The 23,916-nt window shown below is 31.8% G+C and overlaps 1 protein-coding gene across 1 annotated transcript in view; it reads left to right on the plus strand.

Annotated features, from left to right (window-relative positions):
• Positions 1-2,567: 2,567 nt before the first annotated feature.
• opa (Zic family member odd paired) overlaps positions 2,568-23,916 on the plus strand; it is a 124,950-nt gene continuing 103,601 nt past the window's right edge. The window contains exon 1 of the mRNA XM_081769688.1: positions 2,568-3,911. Coding sequence (XP_081625814.1) covers positions 3,023-3,911 — 889 coding nt within the window. The 5' untranslated portion in view covers positions 2,568-3,022. The remainder of the gene's footprint in view (positions 3,912-23,916) is intronic.

The following is a 23,916-nucleotide window of genomic DNA, read 5'->3' on the forward strand; positions in this document are numbered from 1 at the left end:
TTTCATCTAGAAGGTACCAGAATTTTTCTGCGTCACGAGAGGTCCACAAAGGGTGTGATATAACAACACTTAAACCATAGGCTTATTGGAGAATATTGTGTAATGACTTGTGTACCTTTAAACACAGATAGAAATAAATGCACTTACAAATAATTCATCAATTTATAGATTTTTTTAAATACTAGGCTATATGATTCTTGTATAACACTGAAACAGTATTTAAGATATAAGATTTGGGTGAACCAGGCCGGTAGCCAGCCCCAAAATGTAGGGGGGGGAGGCGGTAGGAGTTAGGGGGATCCCGACCCAACTATATTAGACCTATAGTTCATCACTATATTATAATTCCTCTGCAAGCCTAACGTGAAAATTTTAGGGGGGCAGTGAAAATTTATGGGTGTCCCGGCCCACCTCGTAGTTCAAGAATGGAATTCGAAACAACGGAAGTTTCTGCTAGGAATCAAACACGGAAGACTTTCTAGAGAAGGGAAAGTATTTAGATACAGTGAAAAAAAATGTGTGAAGCTTACATGATAATTATGTCCTGAAATGGGGAAATTCTACTAGTAGACTTCATTGGCTTTTGTCTTCTCATTGAAAATATTTTACTTTACTAGTTGGACGCAGATGCATCCAGACGCAGTTTTTTTTTCTTTCTTTTTTGATCGGAACACTGTTCCCGAATATACTTGTTAAACATTGTTGAAACCCAGTTTAAGTCAATATTAAGACTGCTAAGCATATTCGTAAAGCGAGTTCCGGTAAATATTTGTTTTCCAACTTAATAACTGATTGAAAGTTCAGAAAGCTATAGGTAAAAAAATGTATTAAAATGTAAGTAAGGAATTGTATGGAATATATAACACTTTTATCGTAGAGTTACTAAGCTTATATTCAATATTGGTTTTACAGTGTATTGTCACATTTAGCAAGATACTTGCGAGAGAAAGAAGAAGAAAATAATCTTTTAGAGTACTTATAGAATTCTTTAAGTAAAATAGTGCTTTTACAAGAAATAATTTATTGTTGATTACTTCGTCTAATCATCTAAATTAATTGTAGCATCAAGAGTTTTGGAAATAATGAGTAATTTCTTGATGAAAATGACTCATTTACTTTAAATTAAAGCTAGTGGTATCACGAGACGAGATTTTTCTCTCCTTGACTCATAAATTTTGTATCTCGTCTCAATTTGTAAATTAATCGAAATGTGGAACAAGAGCACCCTAGACAATATCATTTTACATGAAATACCGTTATCACGATTCACTTATCTGCTTTCGATTTCGAGCCATTTTGAAAATCGGCATTTATTTTCGCGTTTCTAAATGGCTCCAAACAGAAAGTCACTAGGTGACTTGTTATAACGGTACCTTACGCAAAATAATATTGTCTAGGGCGCTTTTGTTCCACATTTCAATTATATTTTATCTATTTGAAGATATCACATGATTACCGTAAAATTAGCGGTATTTTAATTTCGCCGGGATGAGGCCTCTTAATTTCATCTAGAAGTTATCAGAATCCTTCCGCATTACGAGAGGTCCATGAACGTGTGGTATAACAACATTTAAACTATATTTATTATTGAAGTATATTGTGTAATGACTTGTGTATCATTAAACGTTGATAAATGTTCTTTATTGTGTTCGTATAATCATTTTATCAATTTGTAGTTTTTTAAAAAAAACTATGAATCATGTAACACAAGAATTATGAGATTTAAGACTTGGATAAACTAGTGTTGTCCTCGAGACTAGAGAAATTTATCATCTCGTCTAAAAAACAAGGTGAGAATTTTAGTGTTTCTCGTCTCGATTTTTTTAAAAAAAAAGGTCGTCTCGTCTCACAGGCAACACTAATTGTGGCATTTTGTAAATGATTTGAAATGTCATTTCGAAAATGTTACAATTAGCCTATCTTTCCCTTTTCCACAATATCCTGACGAATGTGGAAACTGAAAACTTGCATACTACTTTTGTTGCATTCTTTTACATAGAAATGTACTAAAGAATATTAGTTCCGTATAGGAGGATAATAGGTTGTTACAGATGTGCTTTTTTTATTATTTTTTTCTCTCTACTCTTCCGTGCAGTGATATCTTTTTCTTTGCCAGGACTCTCGTTGCGAGATGAAGTTGTCTTTACTTAGGTGTCAACTCATTGAGTTTCTACTTATCGAGGCGAATTACAAGAGGAGTTGAATTATCACCGAGGGGGTTCCTCTATTCGTGGTCCCGGCATCACTGCTTGGTTTCGTGGTCTCCCAGCGCTTTGCCCGCTGAGAACGCACGCGGCTTCCACCCAGGAACGTTGGCTCCCTCGCTCCTGACTGCCTCTCGCGCCAGAGACACCAACACTGCAGCCACACTGCTGCGCACCGCGGGACGCAGTCACCGCCTACCAGCGCTGAAACTTTCTGATTGGCTCATGTTACCTGTCATTACAGATTCGGACCAATAGAACTGGAGAGAGCCCCGCAGGGGTCTATGATGCGCCACATGGAAACTCCTTAGGGGGTCCACCCGAGAGCGAATCCGGCGTCTCAACGCAAGGGGGCCGAAACCCTACAGTGCTTGCTATTCGAGCAAAGGACCTCATACGGTGACGATCGTCCCGCCCGGCTAAGTGCTGCGATAATGGTTCACGGGACCCCCAGTTGTCGACGCGCCGCAGAGACCCAGTAGTACATGTGTCTGGAGTGAAGTAGGTAGTTGTTGTAGGATAGTGGAAAACCAGCGCACAGCAAGCAAAACAACTCTACTAACAATAGTAACATTTCTCGGTTCAGCGGGTGCCCCAGTTTTATAGCCTGATGGAGTAGTGAGTAGTGTTTTGACTGTGTTGATAGTGTTCGGGAAGGTGAACATAGTGTGGTGATATTGGGGGGTTTTCCAACTTGTTAGCCTCGGTGCTGGTGGTAAACATCCGAGATTTTGTAACAACCCGGGCGCTCTTGTTGATCAGAATTGAGCACCGTGGCCGTGCACGGGCTTGCATCCGCCGCTGGTGAACAACACAGCATGCTGAATGCTTTCATGGATCCTTCCCATGTCGCAGCGGCGGCACACATGGGCATCAAACTAAGTCCGCCGCATCATTCCATGAGTGGTGAAACCCCGGGGATTCCTCATAGTCAATCAAATCAACACTTTGCGTCTCAAGCAGCTAATGGTTACACGGTGCCTGTGTCTCATCATACAATGGGACATCATGGACATCATGTCGGTGGATATGCCACCAGAGACTTCTTGTTACGACGAGACCATATGCCTGCGGCTTTGGCCGGGGGACTTTCTACGCATGAAGCTTTAGCGAACAACCAACATCACGGAATGTTTGTGCCGTCGGGAGGACTCACGCATCATGGCGACCCGGCATCGAACCACGTAATTTTCCCAGGACTTCACGACACCCCACATCACAACCCTCACATGAATGGCCAAATGCGTTTGGGAATGGACATGTATTCACGTGACCAGTTTAACCAAATGGGTGCGAACCAGTTTCATAACGCTATGAATATGAACCACATGGGTATGGGTGCACATCATGGACCTCACGGTGCCTTCTTCAGGTACATGCGTCAACCAATCAAACAAGAAATGACGTGTATGTGGATTGACCAAGATCAGCCGTCACCGCGAAAGCCTTGTAACAAAACGTTTACCACGATGCACGAAATAGTGACTCATATAACAGTGGAACATGTTGGAGGACCTGAGTGCACGACGCACGCTTGTTTTTGGCAAAACTGTGCTCGCAATGGAAGACCATTTAAGGCCAAGTACAAACTAGTCAATCATATTCGTGTCCACACGGGGGAGAAGCCGTTCCCTTGTCCCTTTCCTGGCTGCGGCAAAGTCTTCGCGAGGAGTGAAAACCTTAAAATTCACAAACGAACGCATACTGGTAAGTGAAGTGAACTTTTAAAAAAAAAAGAATAAGTAGATCAAAACAAGTAATTGTTAGTAAAAATAATTAAAGCAGCTTTTTGTAGAGAATAAATATAATTTTAATTCGTATAGTAAAATGAGTAACTTAGTTTGAAATATTGGAATTGACATATTTATCTCGTTACTTCATTGGTCTGTTTTGTTAAGTACTTTCTGATAACTTTACGACATTAAATATATTAGTCCCTACATAGTTAAGGCTACTGGCTAATCTCACCTTTAACTTTTAAAAAATAAATAAATAAAATCAAAAAAGAATATCAAAAGTGTAGAGTGACGGATTTAGAATGTAAAAACTAGGGATGCCAGTCAGAACCCAGACTGTGAAAGGTATATCATGACTTTACTATAGGGTCTACTTTCAAAAATATATAAATAATAGCTTAAATTATTTTTATCACTTAGAAAACTGGGGGGACCTAGGCCCCCTGGCCCCTGGCTAGATCCGCCACTAGAAGTGAGCTTGCTATCAAATAAACCATAATAATTGTTTCCAAAGATCAGAAATTTATGTACGCAATCTGTGACGTCCCAATTATTAGTTCATATTATATATGTTATTAAATATTTTTTTTAAAAAATGGGGCGAGTTTAGCAAAAGCTACCATGTTCAAAACTTAGATTAAAAAAAAACTGACTGCGAATAAATTCCTCTCGAAATATAGTAAAAGATTACTATTAAGAAACGAAAAAATGCTTTCTTTTCATTGTACGCGTTCAATATTGTACTCATTAAGTTATACCGATTTGAGTTTAAATTTAGGCGAGCCAAATAGGAAAAAAAAAGCTTGATCTTGAATTAAAATATTTTTAATCATGTTCATCCACTAAGATAGAAAAATAATTATATTTATTGGAACGATTTGATTATCTTTTATTTTTGTCTTGGTAACGGATAACATACATATTAGTCAATATCTATTACCGGTACTAATTAATAGACTATATTTAAATTTTTAAAAAAATATATACTAAAAGATAGGCCGGAGTTATATAACGAATTATGAATTATGTAACGTATAATATGAAAGTTTTTTGTCTTGTCAGGAACATTACACTCAAGAGAAAATTTCGAAATTCATATGCTGATGAGTGTTTTGATTAAAATTGTTAATTAGTCTATTACTTTTTTATAGAGAAATATTTATTTGAGACGTCCCATCTCGCAGGACAAAATTGACATTATTTAGAATATTATTATTAATTAGTGAAAGAAATTCCTCTGAAATATTTTTGTAGACATCAGCGAATAGATTTTACTATTTCCAACTTTATACAAATGATAAAGAAATTGTGATTGGTCCTTTTATTTTAAAAAATGGTAAAATGTATTTCTATTTTCTTTATTTTTTTTCTAAAAAAGGGTATACATTAATGTCGTATTCAAATTCAATTTTCGAAAATTATTCTTAGGTGGAAGTGTAATTAAAAGATTGTAGAATTTCATTCCTGGAGGTGTCTTTTTGCCTTGGGGACGTTTTACTTCGTATAAAATGACTTCGTATTTTAATGTAGAAAATTGTTGTGCACGATATACTGGAATGGATTTCGAAAAAGAAAATACGGTAATTATTTATTTCTTAAGTTCTCATAATTAAAGACTTATTTCGAAAAGATACAATATTCATATAACTATATTCAGGAAATTTTTTTTATTAGTATTTTTGAAAACGAAAGGAAAAAATTACTAATGAGATTTCATAATTATTTATCCTCAGAACAGATGCTAATAACAAAGAACAGAGCAATTGAAATAATCTTGCGGGGGGGGGGGGGGGTGATGTTTGGTTTACGGGTAACAATTTCTCGTGTCAACGCAAAATTCGTATGTAGACCCTTTACTGAAGAAGATTTGTCACTGTTACAAGTTTGGAATGTCACTACTCGGACTATTTGTATCATTTAGGAGTATGTGTTTTATGATAGCAAAAAAAAAAAAAAGAAAAGAAAGTGATATTTAACAATGCTTTTCTTTTCATATACAATAAATAAATAAATAAATAAATAGACAATCTGCTCCAACAGGTTTTTTTAAAAAAAATCAGTTATGATTAGCCAAAAAAACCACATACTTTTTGCTACCATAAAAATTCGTTCTTTTCTTAATTTTCTCGAAAACAATTCATAAGAATTTACTTTCAAGCATTTTATTCAGTTAGATATGATCTATCATCTGGTGTACATTTTATTTTTAGACAATATTTTGGTGAAACAAATCCAAATTTAAAAGTGATTTAAAAAGAAAAATAATCACGCTATTTATTGTTGTTTTGCTAGCGTCATAACAATGAAGAGTTTATATACTAAAGATACAGTTTAGTATTACATTTACCTTAATCAAGTGGTACGGTTCTTGTACAGCAGCAGTGTTTTGGTATAGGTTTACAAAGAAATTAGTTCTTTTTCCATTTTATCGAAAAAAAATACCCATGAGTTTTTATAGTTATGCATAGAATTTTCAGTTCAACGAGAACTATGAATTGGTCTGTCCCATCTTTGAAGATTTTTTCCCATTAAATGCTCATGATGTAGATTTTTTCATTTCTATTCTGTATTTATTTTTTAAAAACAAAAATTTTAGGAATGATCCAAAAAATGGATCAAAAGATTGTAATCTTGGCCAAGAATTTTAGACATGATCCAAAAAATGCATCAAAAGATTGCGATCTTGGCCAAGAATTTTAGAAATGATCCAAAAAAATGGATCAAAAGTTGCGATCTTGGCCAAGAATTTTAGAAATGATCCAAAAAATGGATTAAAAGATTGTGATCTTGGCCAATAATTTTAGGAATGATCGAAAAAATGGATCAAAAGGTTGCGATCTTGGCCAAGAATTTTAGGAATGGTCCCAAAAATGCATCAAAAGATCACAATCTTGATTAATAATTAGTTTTTGGATTAGGAACCACAAACTTTTTGAACGGCTCCTAAATGAGTTTTCGTATTTTCTACGGAATAAGCACATCATACTGAGTTAAGTCATAATTTGGGTTTGGTTACACTATATGTAGTTCTCCAGATAGAAGGCCTACAAGAATTTTTTTCCTGAAATATATTGGATCTTTTGATCCAAAAATATATATTTATATGTCTTAATTCATAACAAATAACTTTCTTTCATGTTTACTGATTTTTTTAAAGCATAGACAAAAAGTACTTCTAATTACAATAATGACGTATTATAATATTATTTTCTATGTTTTCCTTTGGTTTTTATTTCTGTGCAGAAATTCGTAAAGTCAAAAATACAAGCAAATAGCATGATTTGATACATTTGGAACGAACAGTATCGCTTCGTATGGAAAATTATTTGGTCGCACTTTTGTTGATTTTATGCAAGTTAAAAGATGTCACAAGAGACGAGAGTTTGTTAAATTTAAATTTTCAGTCTAAATTCCATCTTAAGGATACTAAGCTGCTACTTAAAATACAAGGCTTAAAATCTGAGGCTCACACAGATTACTTGTAACTTTCTTATACAAGAAATTCCTTAAATGTCAATAACATAATACAAGTTGTCATTCATAAGAAGAATACCACTGAAAGTAACTACAATAAACAAAACAAACCATTTTGTATTTGATCTAAAATAGATTTTTTGCATATAGTTAAGGTAACAATCACAAAATTATTGAGGCATAAGCACGAAGATATTTTAGTCCTAGAGCTGTAAGAATATATCACATTAAAATTTGTAAAATCATCCCTAAAATTATACTAAATTTACAGAAAAGTCGGGATTTCGGAAGATAGTCCGGACCACCCTGAACCCACCCTTTGTGTATGTTCCTGAGTGGCACAATTTGGGAATCTAATAAATTCTTCAAACCATTTACATTTTCAGAATAAACGTTTATTATCCTTACAACACCTCTAAAGTTAATTACGTTTGTTAACTGTCACTTACTATGTTTTCTACATTTCATTCCACTGAGATTAATTTATTGAACAAAATATTTGACCAAATCACTAGGATATTAGGAGCTGAAGTGCAGCAGCTTGTTCCAATGTTTGTATAGTTAATATTTATTTATTTATTGCACAAAATAGTCTATTAGACTCAATCACCTGGACTTCACGAGCTGTACAGCAGTTTATTCTGTCTGCATAAATCGTAATTATTTACAATATGTCTCGTCCTAATAAAATCTATAAATCTCTTGGCTTAAATGGAAACTTTAGTAACACACCTACAAGTGTCAAAACAAGGGATTCAAAATTGACAACACAATTTAGCAAGTTCTCGTGGTTAGGTTAAAATATGGAATGTTCAATAGTGGAGCTTTTTTTTTTTTTTCTGCGTCATATTTTCCCACACATTATTCTAAATTTATGTAACTATAAAAGGGAAAATGTAGTTCTGACTTTTACGGTAGGTTTATCTACCATTTTTTTTTCACAGATTCAAAGTTCAAAATCCTATCCACACTACACGGGAAGTCAGTGTTATTTTACAGCATGAAGTCAACTAGATAGTACGAGTGAGAAGGTTGTCTAAACTTGTAAATTACTATTTATTTAACTCTTGCACCCAACGAATAGTCATGGTTATAGATGTATGGCTATGAGATGACCTACGAAATACTAGTTTCATGGAGTTTGAATGAACATTAATTTACTTAATTTCACTTCTGACATAGCAAATAAATCACTACGTACGACTTTTGTTTTCTATGTATGATTAAATAAAATTTGTCAGTTGAGTCGTGCAGTTCCAAAATGGCTGTTCTCCATTTACAGAAAATCGCACAAATCTTTGAAAAAACATAGGATCTGTATCTTCTGTAAAACTGGAAATACTTCAGTGTATTCATGTGAAAAACTTCAACATCCTCAAATATTTCCATTTTTACAAAATGCATCGATCCTGCAGTTTTTCTTGGTGTTCTGGGATTTTCTTTAGATGGACAAGAGCAGTTTTTTGAACTGCACGACTTAGTTAACCTAAATAAAATCAACATTTTAAAGTTTCCTTGATTGCTGTGGTTCTTTCTTTGGTGATTGTTCAACAATGTTGAATAGGTCTAGCATTAACGTTTCTTTATATCTGTGGTTTATGGGAAAAAGGAAACGACTCCAAAAAAATCAATTTTGAGGTAAAACTTTTTAGAGATTTTTTACCCATTTGTTAGAGGATTGTGCTGACAATAGAATGTACACTCATGTCCAAAATGATTGTCGTATATCTATAACTTTCGTCTTGTAAGAATATAATATGATAATGATTTTGCAAGGTACTTTTAATACTGATACTATGTGTATAATCGGGAAGTGTATATTTGTGGTAAATTTCATAGAAAAAGAATTATAAATACGAAAATTAGAATGAGTAAAACAAAATGTTCCTAATTGGACAAGAAAGTTTTATTTTCGTTTTATTGTTCTTATTTGCTGCTCTTTTGACATGAAATTTGCCACATACATGTCTTTGCCGTGAGAATTCGTTATCAAATTATATTCCTACAACAACATATTTATAGACATGCGACAATAATTTTGGACATGAGTGTACCTTAATATTTTGAATATAAATATTGAAGAACAGTATAATATTATCAGTTCAAGCCACTTAACAAAATGAAAAAAAAAAAAAAAAAAACCTTTGAACATTTTTATTTGAAATTTGAGTTTGTATTTTTTTCTGACTTGCTACCGTTTCTCCAAAAACCACAGAAATATATGTTTACTTTATCTTAAACAAAAGACATTAGTTTAAAGAAAAAAAAACTTGTTATATTGAAAAATGTCTTGAAACATTCACAAATATATGTACAAATTCTGAAAACAATAACTGAATGATATTTAAAATGTAAAGAGTTAATGATAATATTAAGCTATTAAATCTCATTAACCGCAAGGTGTTCTGGGATCTTGGTCAGTATCATAATGGGAGCCTAAATTAGGTATGCTTTACTATCAATTTCACCTTAAAAGGTGGTGTTACTAAACTTGTTCTTGTTAGCCATGAATCACATACTTTTTAACACCATGAAAATTCGTTCTTTTACGACTTTTCCGAAAACTACGCATGCTAATTTGTTCAGCATAATGAAATCGATTGATATCTCTTATCTTTGGACATTTTTTAAAAACTGTATGTTCATATTATTGTAGAATTTACGTATTTTTGTTAAATTTTGGGATTTGTGAGGAAATTGTACTTACTATTTAAATAAGATTAAAGTGTCCGGAGAGTTTTGTAAGACTGAAATTTGAGAGGAAATGGTACTTACTATATAAAAAAGATTATTAAACTATCCGGATATTTTTTTTTGTAACACTTTGGGTTTTGTTAACTTAATTTTCAGTTTAGGATCCCTTTCAGCAGAGAGGTTACATGAGAGGTGGACCTACAGCTTAACGTGAGATCCGAACTACATGAGCTCCCACTAGAAACCGAACCCAGGTCTTCTACGCCAACTTTGGGATTTATGAGGAAATAGTACTTATTATTTAAGAAAGATTAAAGTGACCGAGTTTTTTCTTAAAGACTGGGATTTGTGAGGAGATAATACTTAATATTTAAAGATTATGGTGCTCGGAGATTTTTTTTTTTGTGAGACTGGAATTTGTGACGAAGTAGTACTTACTATTTAAAGACGATTACGGTACCCGGTGAATTTTTGTAAGATTTTAGGATTTTTGAGGAAATAGTGCTTATCATTTAAAGAAGATCAAGGGTTTCGGAGATTTTCTTTAAGACCGGAATTTATCAGGAAATAGTACTGATTAGTTTAAGGAAGTAATTAGCAAAATTCTTTCTTTAAAATAAAATAAAATAAATTATAGAAAAACGCAATCGAATTTGAAGTACAATTCGAAGCTTGAATATATTATATATATATATAAAAAAAGAATAACAATATGTTATTGCTTGTTCAGTTCCAAGGAAGAAAGACGTTAATTCATTTACAATATTATTTAATAAATATTTTTATCTGTAACTAAAAAAAAAGTCACTTTTGTTGAATAGCATAAGATATAAATATAGCCCTATATTTTTTAATATGCTAAGTTTTGCATCGAGCAACCCTTAAGTGAGTTGAACACTTGCGTCATCTGTGTTTTTCATTTCGTTGAGTTATTGAGAGAATTACTTTTATGTTTCCTTTGAAAAGAACTTTTAATGGTTTGATTTTACTTATTTCTTCCCTCAAATTGATTTAAATGTCTCTTATTTTATGGAAATTCAATTTTATTATATCTACTTTTAAATATTGAGTAGTCAAATTTAATTTAACTGATATTAAATTCATATAGCATAGGCTATAATACAGATTCACTTCGCAAAAAGCAAGAACATCTAACTCCAGTTACTTCCAAAGAAAGCAGAAATATAATTTTCCATAGAATAATTTTAGAATATTTGTAATAGCTTACAAGAACAATGACGGCGTAGTTACACAAACCCATTAAAGAATTTTATATATATATATATAAAATTGAAAGAGGCATAATTTTATCCGGATATTATTTCGCAAATTCGGTATCCGAATATTTTGTTCATTTCTCATTAGATAAATACTATACAGTGGAATAAGATATTCCAATAAATCGTGTTTACGGAGGTCGTAACAAAGCGTTATATTAGGGTCGTTACGGATAACATCAAGCTAAACAACTAACAAAAATATATGTTTTTTTTTTTATTATTTTGGACCGGATGTTTCTAATAAAGTTATTATCATCTTTCACCGTAAATATATTCGGTATAATTTGATAATAGAATCAAAAGTAAATAAATTTGATCTTATATTCCTGTAAAGATGTGTTCATTTAAGTTTGAGATTTGCTTCGATGTGCTAGCATTTGGGTTTAATCTCACGTAACTTAACATCATGACTCCTTGTAGCCTGTAAAACTCACCATAACTCGCTATAATAAAGTTAAGCTATGTGGTAATTCTACGTAGTTTACATGACATGACATAACCTCGAAATCTTTGGTATTTGAAAGAATTCCGGAAAAGAGACAACAAAATTTAAAACATTTTTTGGAACATATATAAGCTTAAAAACGGGCTAGGTTCTTTAAAAAAATGTAACTTCAAAACTGAATTCTTATTAGTGTTGTACAGATCAATTTTGTGACTATAACTAGTTTCATCTTTGCCTTCTCTAAATCAAATTGATCACAAAGCCTATTATTTATTAATTAAATAGATTACATTTTTTTTCACTTAAGCCTTTTTAATATTCTTTCAACGCTAACTGAATATTTCTAGACAATTTTTTCAAGCATTTCACTTAACTGGTTGTTGTTATATATATATATTTTTAAAAAATACGTCAACATTTATTTTTTGGCAACAATTTTGTCAAACACAATAATGATCTTTAAACAGTAACTTCGTATTTTTTTTTTTTTTTGACTGTTTTTCAAAGATAGCAAAACTCTTTAAACATGTTAGTGAATATTTCTTGACCACATTTTTGCTAAACTTATAGCAATATTCGTTAGACACATAACTGATTATTTGGATACAACTTTTCTAAACATAACATTATTTTTTTTTAAAAAAAACTGATTATTCCATCACTTAAAATATATATCAATATTTTTAAACAATAATTTAATATTTATATACATTTTTTCAAACACATGACAAATATCTGATTATTTCTAGATTCTTTTCTTTTGCAAGTATACGTCATATTAATATTCTTTGAAAGCGTAATTGAATATTTTTGACTTTTTTTTTTTCAAACATACAAGTATTCTTTAAAGTTAAACAAATGACTAGTTATCGAAACACTCTAAAACAATCATCCTATCAATTTTCTTAAACTGGACCTGAATATTTCTTGGGGATTTTTTTTTCTCGCACACACCAAATATTCTTTAAACAGTGCCTAACCGAAAATTCCTTGAATTTTTTCAAAACGTATCAATATTTTTTTTTCAAACATGTAGCTGAATATTTCGAAACATCTCCAATCACATCAAAATATTCTTTTCTAAATCCATGTTATTTTCTTGATTTTTTTTTTTTTTGGAAAACACTAATGTTCTTGAAATACATAAATAAACGTTTCTAGACATTTTCCCCCCAAACACAAGAATTTTCTTTAAATATGTAAATGAATTTCTAGGTTGTTTTAAATACATACATGTTTCATTAATTATTGCTATTAATTAACGGTGTCGAAAACAAGTGTCAAATTTGTTTTTTTTTAGCTCATTGGTTTCTGGGATTCTTTTTTTTTTTTAATTTCCCTAAATGAACTGGAATTTTAACCGTTTCATTTTACAGATCTCTTCTTGAAATCTATTTAAATGTTCCTAATTTCGTGAAAATTTAATTTCGATATAAATCTATATGATTTTAATCAAATTTGATATGATACAGAGCAATTCAAAATGATGGACCCGATTTTAGAAATTTATTCTGTGAAATTTTATAAACATATGTTATTGCGAGACATGTATTAAGAAAAGTTAACTTTGAAAGTTTAGTTTCCACGCAATGTTTCCACTTTCTACCGCTAGGAGTCAGCAGCGAGCATGAAATGAGTTGTCCTCAAACATGCTACAAAAAGGTTTAGCAGGAGATATAGACTATCGGTTTGATGTGTACCGTGTTACGCAAGGTCCTCACATGAAACACTTGTGATAAGTTTGAAGAAAACTTTGACAGTTCACTTTTCTTAGCACATGTCTCACAATGACGTATGCTTATTAGATTTAACAGAATAAGCTTCTTAAGAGGCCCCATCACGGCGAAATTAAAATACCGTTAATTTTACAGTAATTATGTTATATCTTCAAATAGATAAAAGATAATCGAAAAGTGGAACAAAAGCTCGCTAGACAATATTATTTTACATGAGATACCGTTATCACGATTCACTTATCTGCTTTCGATTTCTAGCCACTTACAAAATCGGCATTTATTTTCGCGTTTCTAAATGACTGCAAACGGAAAGCTATTAGGTGATGGTACCTCGTGATAACGGTACCTCATGCAAAATAATATTGTCTAGCGCGGTCTTGTTCCACATTTTGATTATCTTTTATCTATTTGAAGATATCACATAATTACTGTAAAATTAGCGTTATTTTAATTTCGCAGTGATTAGACTTCTTACTAAATCGAGTCCATCGCTTTGACTTGCCCTGTACCTATAGGTATACATAATGCAAATTCATTTTTAGAAAAGCAAAATAAAATTAATTATACTTGAAGAAGACATTAATAAACTCAAAATAATTTAAATTCCAATACATTTTTAAAGAAAACAGGCAAATAATTCCCACACATAAACCAAAGATGGCACAGGTACTGTATTTTACACCGTTAACCAATAATAAAACTGTTATATTACTAATGAATGACAATGGTGATTTTATTACCGTTCCATATATAGCTTAAATGTTATTTAGTATTATTGACCAGTCTCCAAAAGGAAATTAACAATTCTCAAGAAAACTTTAATTTATTTTAGTTTTTATTCAAGGAAATTTATTTAATTGTACATAGGTCTATTTGATTAATGAAAATAGATGTCTTTCAAGTAGTTTACGAGCTATGCCAGAATCGAAATTAGGGTGAATTTGCATCTAATCAAATTGGACACTAACATATCCTTTGGGACAAAGAATGAGGGAAGTGGTAAATAAATAAATAAAATTAGTTATTTAGATTCTTAGACACGATTATCTTCAAATTCTTTTATCCTCTCCCTTTCCCTAATTTGCGTTTAATGAAGTTTTTTCTGTCAATTAACTATAGACTAATGATTAGAGGAACTTTTTTTCCCCCTTTCTTCTTGTTAACTCGTAAAATACTACTAAATAAGATTCTCTACAATCTATAAGAAACTATTTGAAATGTGTCCATCTACCTAATCAGAAATTATCTCAAAAGTAAAGAAACAAGAATATTTAATGTGATCATGCAGAATATTTATTTATTGTTACTAATATTTTTAAATAATCAATAAAGGCAGAAATTTTAGGGTAAATTATTCCTGGATTGTTCTTAATTTTCTTTTGTAGCAACCAAGAGTTTCGTATTGTAAAATGTAATTGGTAATTATAGATATGAGATTGACTTCAAAAATTGATTTCAGTTTCCTGGCATTATAATAATAATAATAATAATAATAATAATAATAATAATAATAATAATAATAATAATAATAATAATAATAATAATAATAATATAGTTCACACATCATCACATACATAATGCAAACATCGCTTCACTGTTATTTCTGGCTCTCTACCGAGAATCGAAGCAGGGACCACAAGCACGAGCACCGATCCTGGGGGCCGAAGGGGCTCAGTTTCCCGAGAACCCTTTTTGTATTAAAAGTGCTCGTAGGTTTCTTGTAAATATCTGACAAAGAAACACATATGCCTTAACTGGGACCCCTGCAAAGTAATACAGGAATCGGCGCCACTGTGAAAAAACAGTGAACAATGACACTTGTATAACCACATGTTGTTCACTACACAAACAGATCGACATTTTATAATGCAATTCAAATCTTTATTATTATTGTTGTATTAACTATTATTATTATTTAACTTAAATTTCTTAGTTGCCTTATATCGTCTCGTAAATTTTCTAGAAGTATTATATAATCCCGTAATTTTTTTAGAAGTCTTATATAATCCCGTAAATTTTCTAGAAATCTTATATCGTGTCGTAAATTTTCTAGAAGTCTTATATGGTCTCGTAAATTTTCTAGAAGTCTTATATGGTTTCGTAAATTTTCTAGAAGTTTTATATGGTCTCGTAAATTTTCTAGAAGTCTTATATGGTCTCGTAAATTTTCTAGAAGTCTTATATGGTTTCGTAAATTTTCTTGAAGTTTTATAAGGTCTCGTAAATTTTCTAGAAGTCTTATATGGTTTTGTAAATTTTCTAGGAGTTTTATTGGTCTCGTAAATTTTCTAGAAGTCTTATATGGTTTCGTAAATTTTCTAGAAGTTTTATTATTATTATTTAATTTAAAAGAAATTTTCTCTCTCCAAAACATTTTTTATTCTGAGTGTTTCAGAATGTTACGCCGTATCTTTGTACATAGATTTTATTGCTTTTTGGTTCGAGGTTATGAAGCCTACTATTAGGTACAATATGAGCTCCTAACTACGACTGAATCTTGAATCCGGCAAAGTTGGCGGATGCACACAGTCCATCATATAGTCTATGATCATTTATCACAGTATAGTCTGTTCATTTACACTATCTCGTATAGAATCGTATTACAAGACTACACTTTGGAACTTAACGTCCCTTTCTAAACTGAGGCTATATGAGACCTGAGTCTATAGCTTAAAATGGAGTGCGAACCATGAGTTCCCACCGGGAATCGAACTACAAAAGTCCAATTTGATTGAGTCACCAATTAAATGACTGCATTTCAATTTTCTGATTCAAATTTTAAAATTTTCCTAAACCTTTTTATTCTTGAATCTTCCCCAGTTACAGAACCTCCGGATCTTTCGGTAGTTTTTTTTTTTTTTTTGTCTTTTTGATATTTGATTGGTTTGTTATTTTTATAACATACAATAACATTTTTTTCTACATTAGAATATATTGCGTCATTTCCCCACAATAACGTGTTGTAATCTTATGATAAAGTATATTAAAAAGAAAAGAAATGAAATATTTAGGTTTTACGTCCCAGAGTAACAGGTTAGCAAAGAAATGCTCCCTAAACTTTCTTTCCATATTTTACTACTAGAGAGAGAAATATAAAATTTCCTGTACCACGAAGCAAAGAGACTGTTGATTTCTGTTTGTCTAAGCGTTTCATGGTAACAAAAGAATTACTTTTAGCATAATAAAGTAAAATACTAAATTTAAGAAATTTTAAAAGAAATTTCGAAGAAAAAGATGTTTTGTATTACACGCATGTATCTCATTAATGTTTGGGACAATCTATTGAGAACATTTTCAAACATCAAATTTTGTCAGATTTCCACAACTGGTGATCATTAGAATTTTAGTAGTGTCAAGAGGAGAAAACAGTATTGAAATTTTTTGAATCAGTTAGTAATTAAAAGTTTTATATAAAGTACATATTTACAAAACAAAAAGCAGGAATTGGTTTATTTTTTCTTTTTTTATTGAATGTAGGGATTTTTTATTGTTTATTGAAGTTTTAGCTTCCCTTTTCAGCACAGAAGCTAAATAAAACGTGTCCGAATCACAGTGATGTGTTATTTTAATTATCTCCCCGAATCGAACCGAGGACGACGTGGACCAAAAGCGTGCGCGTGCGCTAGTCAGTAGATCAGTAAGTAGGGCTAGTAGAGATTTGTCAAGAGGTGAATTTAATGGGTGTTTATCATGAACACATAGGTGTAACTAGAATACTATTAGTCCACAGGCTGAAACTGTAGTCATTGCAGAAATAAGAGACCATGGCCATGGGGGCATGGGAGAGAAAATGCCGTCTTTTGTATTTTTGAAAGGGATTCGGTTCTTCGAAATACATACAAAAATATGTTAGATTTGCTTACTCACCCACTACGGTATTTAATATATTTAGCTGTACTTAGTTAATAAAGTTGTGAAATGTACGACAGTAATAATTGTTTTACTATGTAGGTATTTTGTTGCCATGTTACCCGATTTTAACGGGTACCGCCCGATCTTCCTGTCCTATATTCGTCCCCAGCTTAATCATCTCCTAATCACGGGAAACCACCCGGTTTTTTGGACTGGAGAAAAATCTAAGACGACTTTGTTGATATAGGGTTGTTATATTCAACATAAAACACTACATCTCTGTGTCAATCTCAATCGCAATTGAGTTAAATTTGAACTCGCGCTCAGGCTCAGAATGTGAGCTATTTGCCCAGTGCGCGTGGGCAGAGCCGTTTGCTAATAAGATATTTGCTCTAATGCACAATGGTTTCCTTTTGTGTAGTTCTTGTATTTTTAATGTAATGTACTGGAGGTTCTATACGAATGAATATTCGTTTGTGGATGTTGTGACAAATATACTTGAATTATTTATGACTTCATAAACTACAAAAGTGCCAAAGGACAATTGCTTACTGTGAAACTTATTTTACAATTCGAGACTCACATTTGTTTAATTTAATAAAACATTAAAGGCAAAAATTAAATTTGCTTTACTTAGTTTCGTTAGAAAAGTACATTGGAAGTGCCACTTAACAAAGAAATGTAAAAAAAAAAAAAAAAAAAAGCCGAAGGATCGCAGGTTAGTATTTGTAGTGCACAATTTATTTATTTATTTAACGATCACCAGATACAGCTCAGAGGCCATTTTACACTGGATATCTAACAACAACAACAACAACAACAATGGAAAGGATTTGGGAAGGTATCGGCCAGAGCCTGTTTAGTGGGTACCATCCCGGCATTTGCCTGGTAGGACTGAGGAAAACCCTGTAAAACCCCCAGCAGGATGGCCGGCAGCGGGAATCGAACCCGCGACCTCCGTAATACGATGTCAACGTTCTACAACATGAACTACTTCGCTCGCTAAAGTTGACATCTGTACTTATGGTTTAGAATCACCCACTTTTTTAATTTTAAAATATGGCAAATCTAACTATGTGCATCAGGGTATGTATATCGGCGACTCTTTTGGTGTGTCGATCTTTCTGTCCCCCTTGCAAAAAATTCTAGTTACGCCAATGTATGAACAAACAAACAAACAAAAAAGATGAGGCATTGTTTCCGTTATATAATTTTCTATCTAACTGTTTATCTATCTGTTTGGGACAGAAATTCGCTACAGACGATGGAAAAGAGTTAAAATTTTGCAAGTAAAAGCTATTACTTTACAAATGTCTAGAGAACACATTATTTATAAGCTACTGAACAAAGACATGCCACTCAATAGAAATTATGAACTCCCATCAGCCAATTAAGCACTAGACATGGGTAACAAATTTCAACAACACGTTATTAAGCCGTTTCCCAAAGTACTATAAAAGTCACAATGACTTCAAATATTGCCTACCATTCCGTCTTCCGTCAAATATTGCCTACCGTAAACATTCCTGAGTTGCCCTCAATGGATTAACAAAAGCGTTTCCTATTGAATTACGAAATTAATCCCTTTGTTCAAGTGTGCCAATCAAAAACGGAGTCCCTTAGAAGAGAGGATTTTTCTTAATTTGTTGACTACGTTATTTATAGCCTGTTAATTATGATTGGAGTTTCTAAACGAAGTATTACAATTAATATTTTAGCCACATACCCGGACTCAAATTGCTTTAAATTCAGTATGCATGCTAGCTTATAATTTTAATAACAACACAATACATATTTCATAAAGCTTAAAATCTCTACCGGTACGTTAATTAGAACAAAATTATTTTTTATAGTGCAAATAGTCACTATTTCCAACACGAGATGTCACTGCTAATTTGAGTTTCAATATCTCTTATGTGGGTAAGGACCGAAGCTCAGTCCTTGTAAACTGAACGAAGTATTATTATTTTTATTATTCCCCTTTGGTTGCTTTTACTATGAAATTGCTACTACCAGGCATAAAATTTACAAAGTAATTATATGAAATATTGTCACATAACATTATGATGTTTAAAAGATAAAAGTAAATAAATAGGCGAGCTTAAAGTTATTAGGAATACATGAAAGATCATGAGGACAATAATTTTTCCTTTGAAATTTTTGTTTGTAATGTGAACTTTATTTATTTTCTAGATTGTCCTATTAAACATTTAACCACAAGAAATATACGCACAATTCTGAAAGTGTTAATTGAAAAATATTTAAAATTAAATTTTAGGAGAGTTAAAAATATTTAAATTTTAATATAATTTTAGATGTGCACTCTTGCTAGTGTCATAATGGATTTTGTGATGGGATATGTTTAAAATCAGTCTTAACTGAACAATGTTGAATACCGATGTCATTGATTTTCAGTTCACCGATTTATATGAGGTATTATTTTATATTTATTTGAAATGAACTTTTCATTTTTAGTTATTTATTTTACTGTTTTCTCGCCTTAGCAAGTGCCCTTTAAAAAAAATAAAATAAAAACTTAATGTTGAGTTTCACGAAGTAAGTTAGTGACGTATGAAATAAAGTGGTCGTGGATCAGGTTACTTTTCTACAATACTGTTTCCATTAAAAAAAAAGAAAAAAAAAAGAGCATTGGAGCTTTGGTAATATTTCCCACGGCTTTCCTAAATTTAATTTGTCTCATTTAAGGCAGTTGTGAAGTAGGATTTTGAAACTATAAGGGTTATAATCCATCTTTGCCACCTAATGAACCTTTCAAACCAACTGCTTCCTATATCTACATCACTAGCTAGAGATATGACACAACGTTCTGAAACACAGTAGCGTAAATGTTAGGCCTACAGTTCTCGTAGTCTGAGAGGAATGGTGCTGCTCGGCAAAACGGTCCCATTTCAATTTGGAAGAAAAACTTTATGATATTGCGATGTTAAAATCCACTTTTCTTTCAGGCTTCATAATTTCACATTAATATCTCGTATTCATTTTTTCCTCAATATTGTTCTGTAGTCTTCTATTATTTGTAGGCTAATGCCTAAAAAGACAATTAATTTACCACTAATTCTCTGTATAGACACTGGGATAATAAACAGAAAAGATTTGACAATATTCGATAATTTTCAGCTGAATACGAATTAAATTTTACGTATTTGCTTAGTAAAAATGAAAACAAAATCTTGTTACCCATAATAATAATGTACAATTTTTATATAATAGGACGGACTGACGAGATGGGACATTCAAAATGAAAAAAAGTTTTCTATTGCTGTATAAGTTTCATGTATCTGCATAAACGTAGGAAGAAGGGAGTCCTTTTGACATTTGGGAGGGGGAAGTTCTTGCATACATTTTTAGGAGAATTACTTTGTTTTTAAAGCCATTTCTTGCGCAAGTTCTGGTGTTGCCAAAAGTAAATCAGAACCCAATACACCTACAGCCTTATCGTTCAATACAAGTAAGATCGACATTAGGGAATTTTTTTGAAAGAAAATTAATTCGTATTTTTTTTCATACGAATCACAATTGTTACAATGGTTTTCGCACTTAAGAGGCCTTATCACTGCGAAATTAAAATACTGCTAATCAAATAGATAAAAGAAAATTAAAAAATGCAACAAGATCGCCCTAGACAATATTATTTTGCATGTGGTATCGTTATAATGAGTCACCTAGTAGCTTTCTGTTTACAGTCATTTAGAAACGCGAAAATAAGTGTCAATTTTCTAAATGGTTGGAAATTGAATGCAGATAAGTGACTCGTGATAACGGTATCTCATGTAAAATAATATTGTTTAAAGTGATCTTGTTCTACATTTCGATTATCTTTTATCTATTTGAAGATATCACATAATTACTGTAAAATTAGCAGTGTTTTAATTTCGTCGTGATGAGGCCTCTTAATACAGTACTCAGGATAATTTACTACACTTAAATACTTTAATCGCTAACCAATCTGATGAAAGACTTCCCGTTATGTATACTACTATTTGACCTAGAGAAAGCATTTGATAGCATACGTGGTACAAAGAGTAAATTTATAAACTATGCTTCTTTCATCTACCAAATTTTCTTAATCAATATCCAACTTAATATTTCCAGCAGATAGTATCGTTAGAAAACACACTATTTTAGAGCCATTCGTTTAAATAAATAAAATGAAATAATAATAATAATAATAATAATAATAATAATAATAGGGTCACTTTTATACAATTCTTACCTTTAATTATTTCTGAATTTCACGTTCCAGTTTCATCCGGTTACGATTGAAGTTGACGCAGCTCTTTTGCTTATAAAAGAGGTGTAAGCAATTTCACCTGAACACCGATACAGTAAATATAATTGTTGCATTAAATAGCTTGATACTTTGGAATCTATGATAAAAATGTTTGTCCCATAAATTAACAACACAATGCCTTTCAAACACGCAAAACAAAAACCTTGCAAATGACGATATACAGTCAGACAGAGTAGGCAATATCGCCAATTTACTACAATATTGTCTGCAAACAGATTTATTTAACTGACGGAAGAGAATGAAGTTTGCTGTAAATTTATTTTAGAGTTCACACAGTATCCATACAAAAACTTGGCAGTTTCCACCCAAATGGTTTAAATGAAATAATTTAGATATAATATTTCAACTCTTGGTTTTTGGTCAATGTAAAATTATTGGTTATTACATAAGTAACCCTGTCATCTTTTCAGATATTCTTGACTCTGTACAACGAAAATATGATGTCTAGATTATTGCAATGCCTTCTGAAAGTAAACGCAATTACTAGAAAAGGAAACATAAATATTAAATAGCTTGACTCAAATGGAGTCAGGAAAAAAAAAAGTGGAAGCCCAAATCGTTGAAGCGAAAAGAAAAATACTGTTTGAGCATTTGTTATATAAATGTCTCCAAATTCTCACTGTTTTTGCAATCTCTGGTTGCTATATAATACCGATTTGTATTTCTGGTTTAAATATGGGCTCTTTCATTGTAAAAATATTATCTTCGAAACAAAAACAAGAACAAGAAAACAATAAAAAATATCATAGATTAATGTTTTGCCATCGTGATGAAATTGCATACAATAGAATAGTATTATGCCACTATAATCGGGCGAAATCTCTAGAATCAAATACGAGCCTATCTAACGGTCTGCAGTATTGTGTAAAAATGGTTTAGATTTTGACTTTGTTTTGGTATCCTTACAGACAAACATATTCGCCACAACTGGACAAATTTCCAACACAATAGGGCTATTAGATTAGCGTCACAATGAAAACTCCCAGCCCCCTACTTAGTTTTTTCCTGGTCAAATACTTCAATGCGGATAGAATTCGCTAACTATTAATAATACATTTTGACTCATTTTTTATCACAGTTTTGCAATAAAGGTTGCTGGCGAAATTGCCCACACCTACCTTAGTATTTATTGAATTTTTCTGACACTTTTCTGTGTTGCAAAAAGAAGTAAAAACAAAAATTTTAAGACAGAAGAACCTTTCTGTGTTCTTAATGCTCATAATACAAGATCTATGAAAAAGCACGTTACAACTTTGAAAACTCATATTGATAGATTGATTCATTTATCTCACAGACATGGTTTTGGTGCCATTTTGTAGCAAAATACATAAAGTTTTTACCTTATACCTGAAGAAGTTCAGTGTGGCTTCGTTTGGTGATGCGGTATACATCCCATCTGAAGTCTCACTTGCTCTAAACCGTCTTCAGACGTACTGGGACGAACTGAAGATTTGTTGTATCGTACCTAACATCCAGTTCCAATAAAACACTTATACCACTGATAAATAGTAGGCTTACGGGAGGATCTTCACCGTACTTTGTACGAAAGACTTGGATTCTTCAAACCAAAACACACAGCTAATACGATCGGGACCAGTAAAAGGCAGCCATCTTTGATGCAACTTCCTCTAGCGCTTGCGGTGGCTTGTTTCTGAATTAATGCACTACTTGAGTCAAAACTTTATGTATTTTGCTATAAAATGGTCAAAACCATGTCTATAAGATAAATAAATAAATATGCGTTTTCAAAGTTGTAAACTTTTTTTGATACACCCTGTACATTAATGAGTTGCCATCTCTTATTTTGAGAGAGAGAGAGTGAACCTCAAAAAAGGAACAGGAAAGAAACCAGAAAGATAAAAAGGGAAATTTAAAGGAACAGATAGAGAATATTTATTAAATTATTATTATTATTATTATTATTATTATTATTATTATTATTATTATTATTATTATTATTATTATTATTATTGAATAATCTTAATCTCCTTATTTTGAACGAAATACTTATGAAGTGATATTATCCTATATTTTCTTACTTCCAGACATTACTACCAGACGACGAAATATATTAGGTTTGTTATCTTATAGCTAAATGCATCTGAAGAAATTCTGGAAATTAGTTTTGTTAATACTGCTCCAAAAATTTAAATCAACAAGTTTAATTTATATAACAATGATAA

This window comes from Thermobia domestica, chromosome 8 (genome assembly GCF_964235325.1).
Source record: "Thermobia domestica chromosome 8, izTheDome1.hap1.1, whole genome shotgun sequence".
Taxonomy (NCBI): Eukaryota; Metazoa; Arthropoda; class Insecta; order Zygentoma; family Lepismatidae; genus Thermobia; species Thermobia domestica.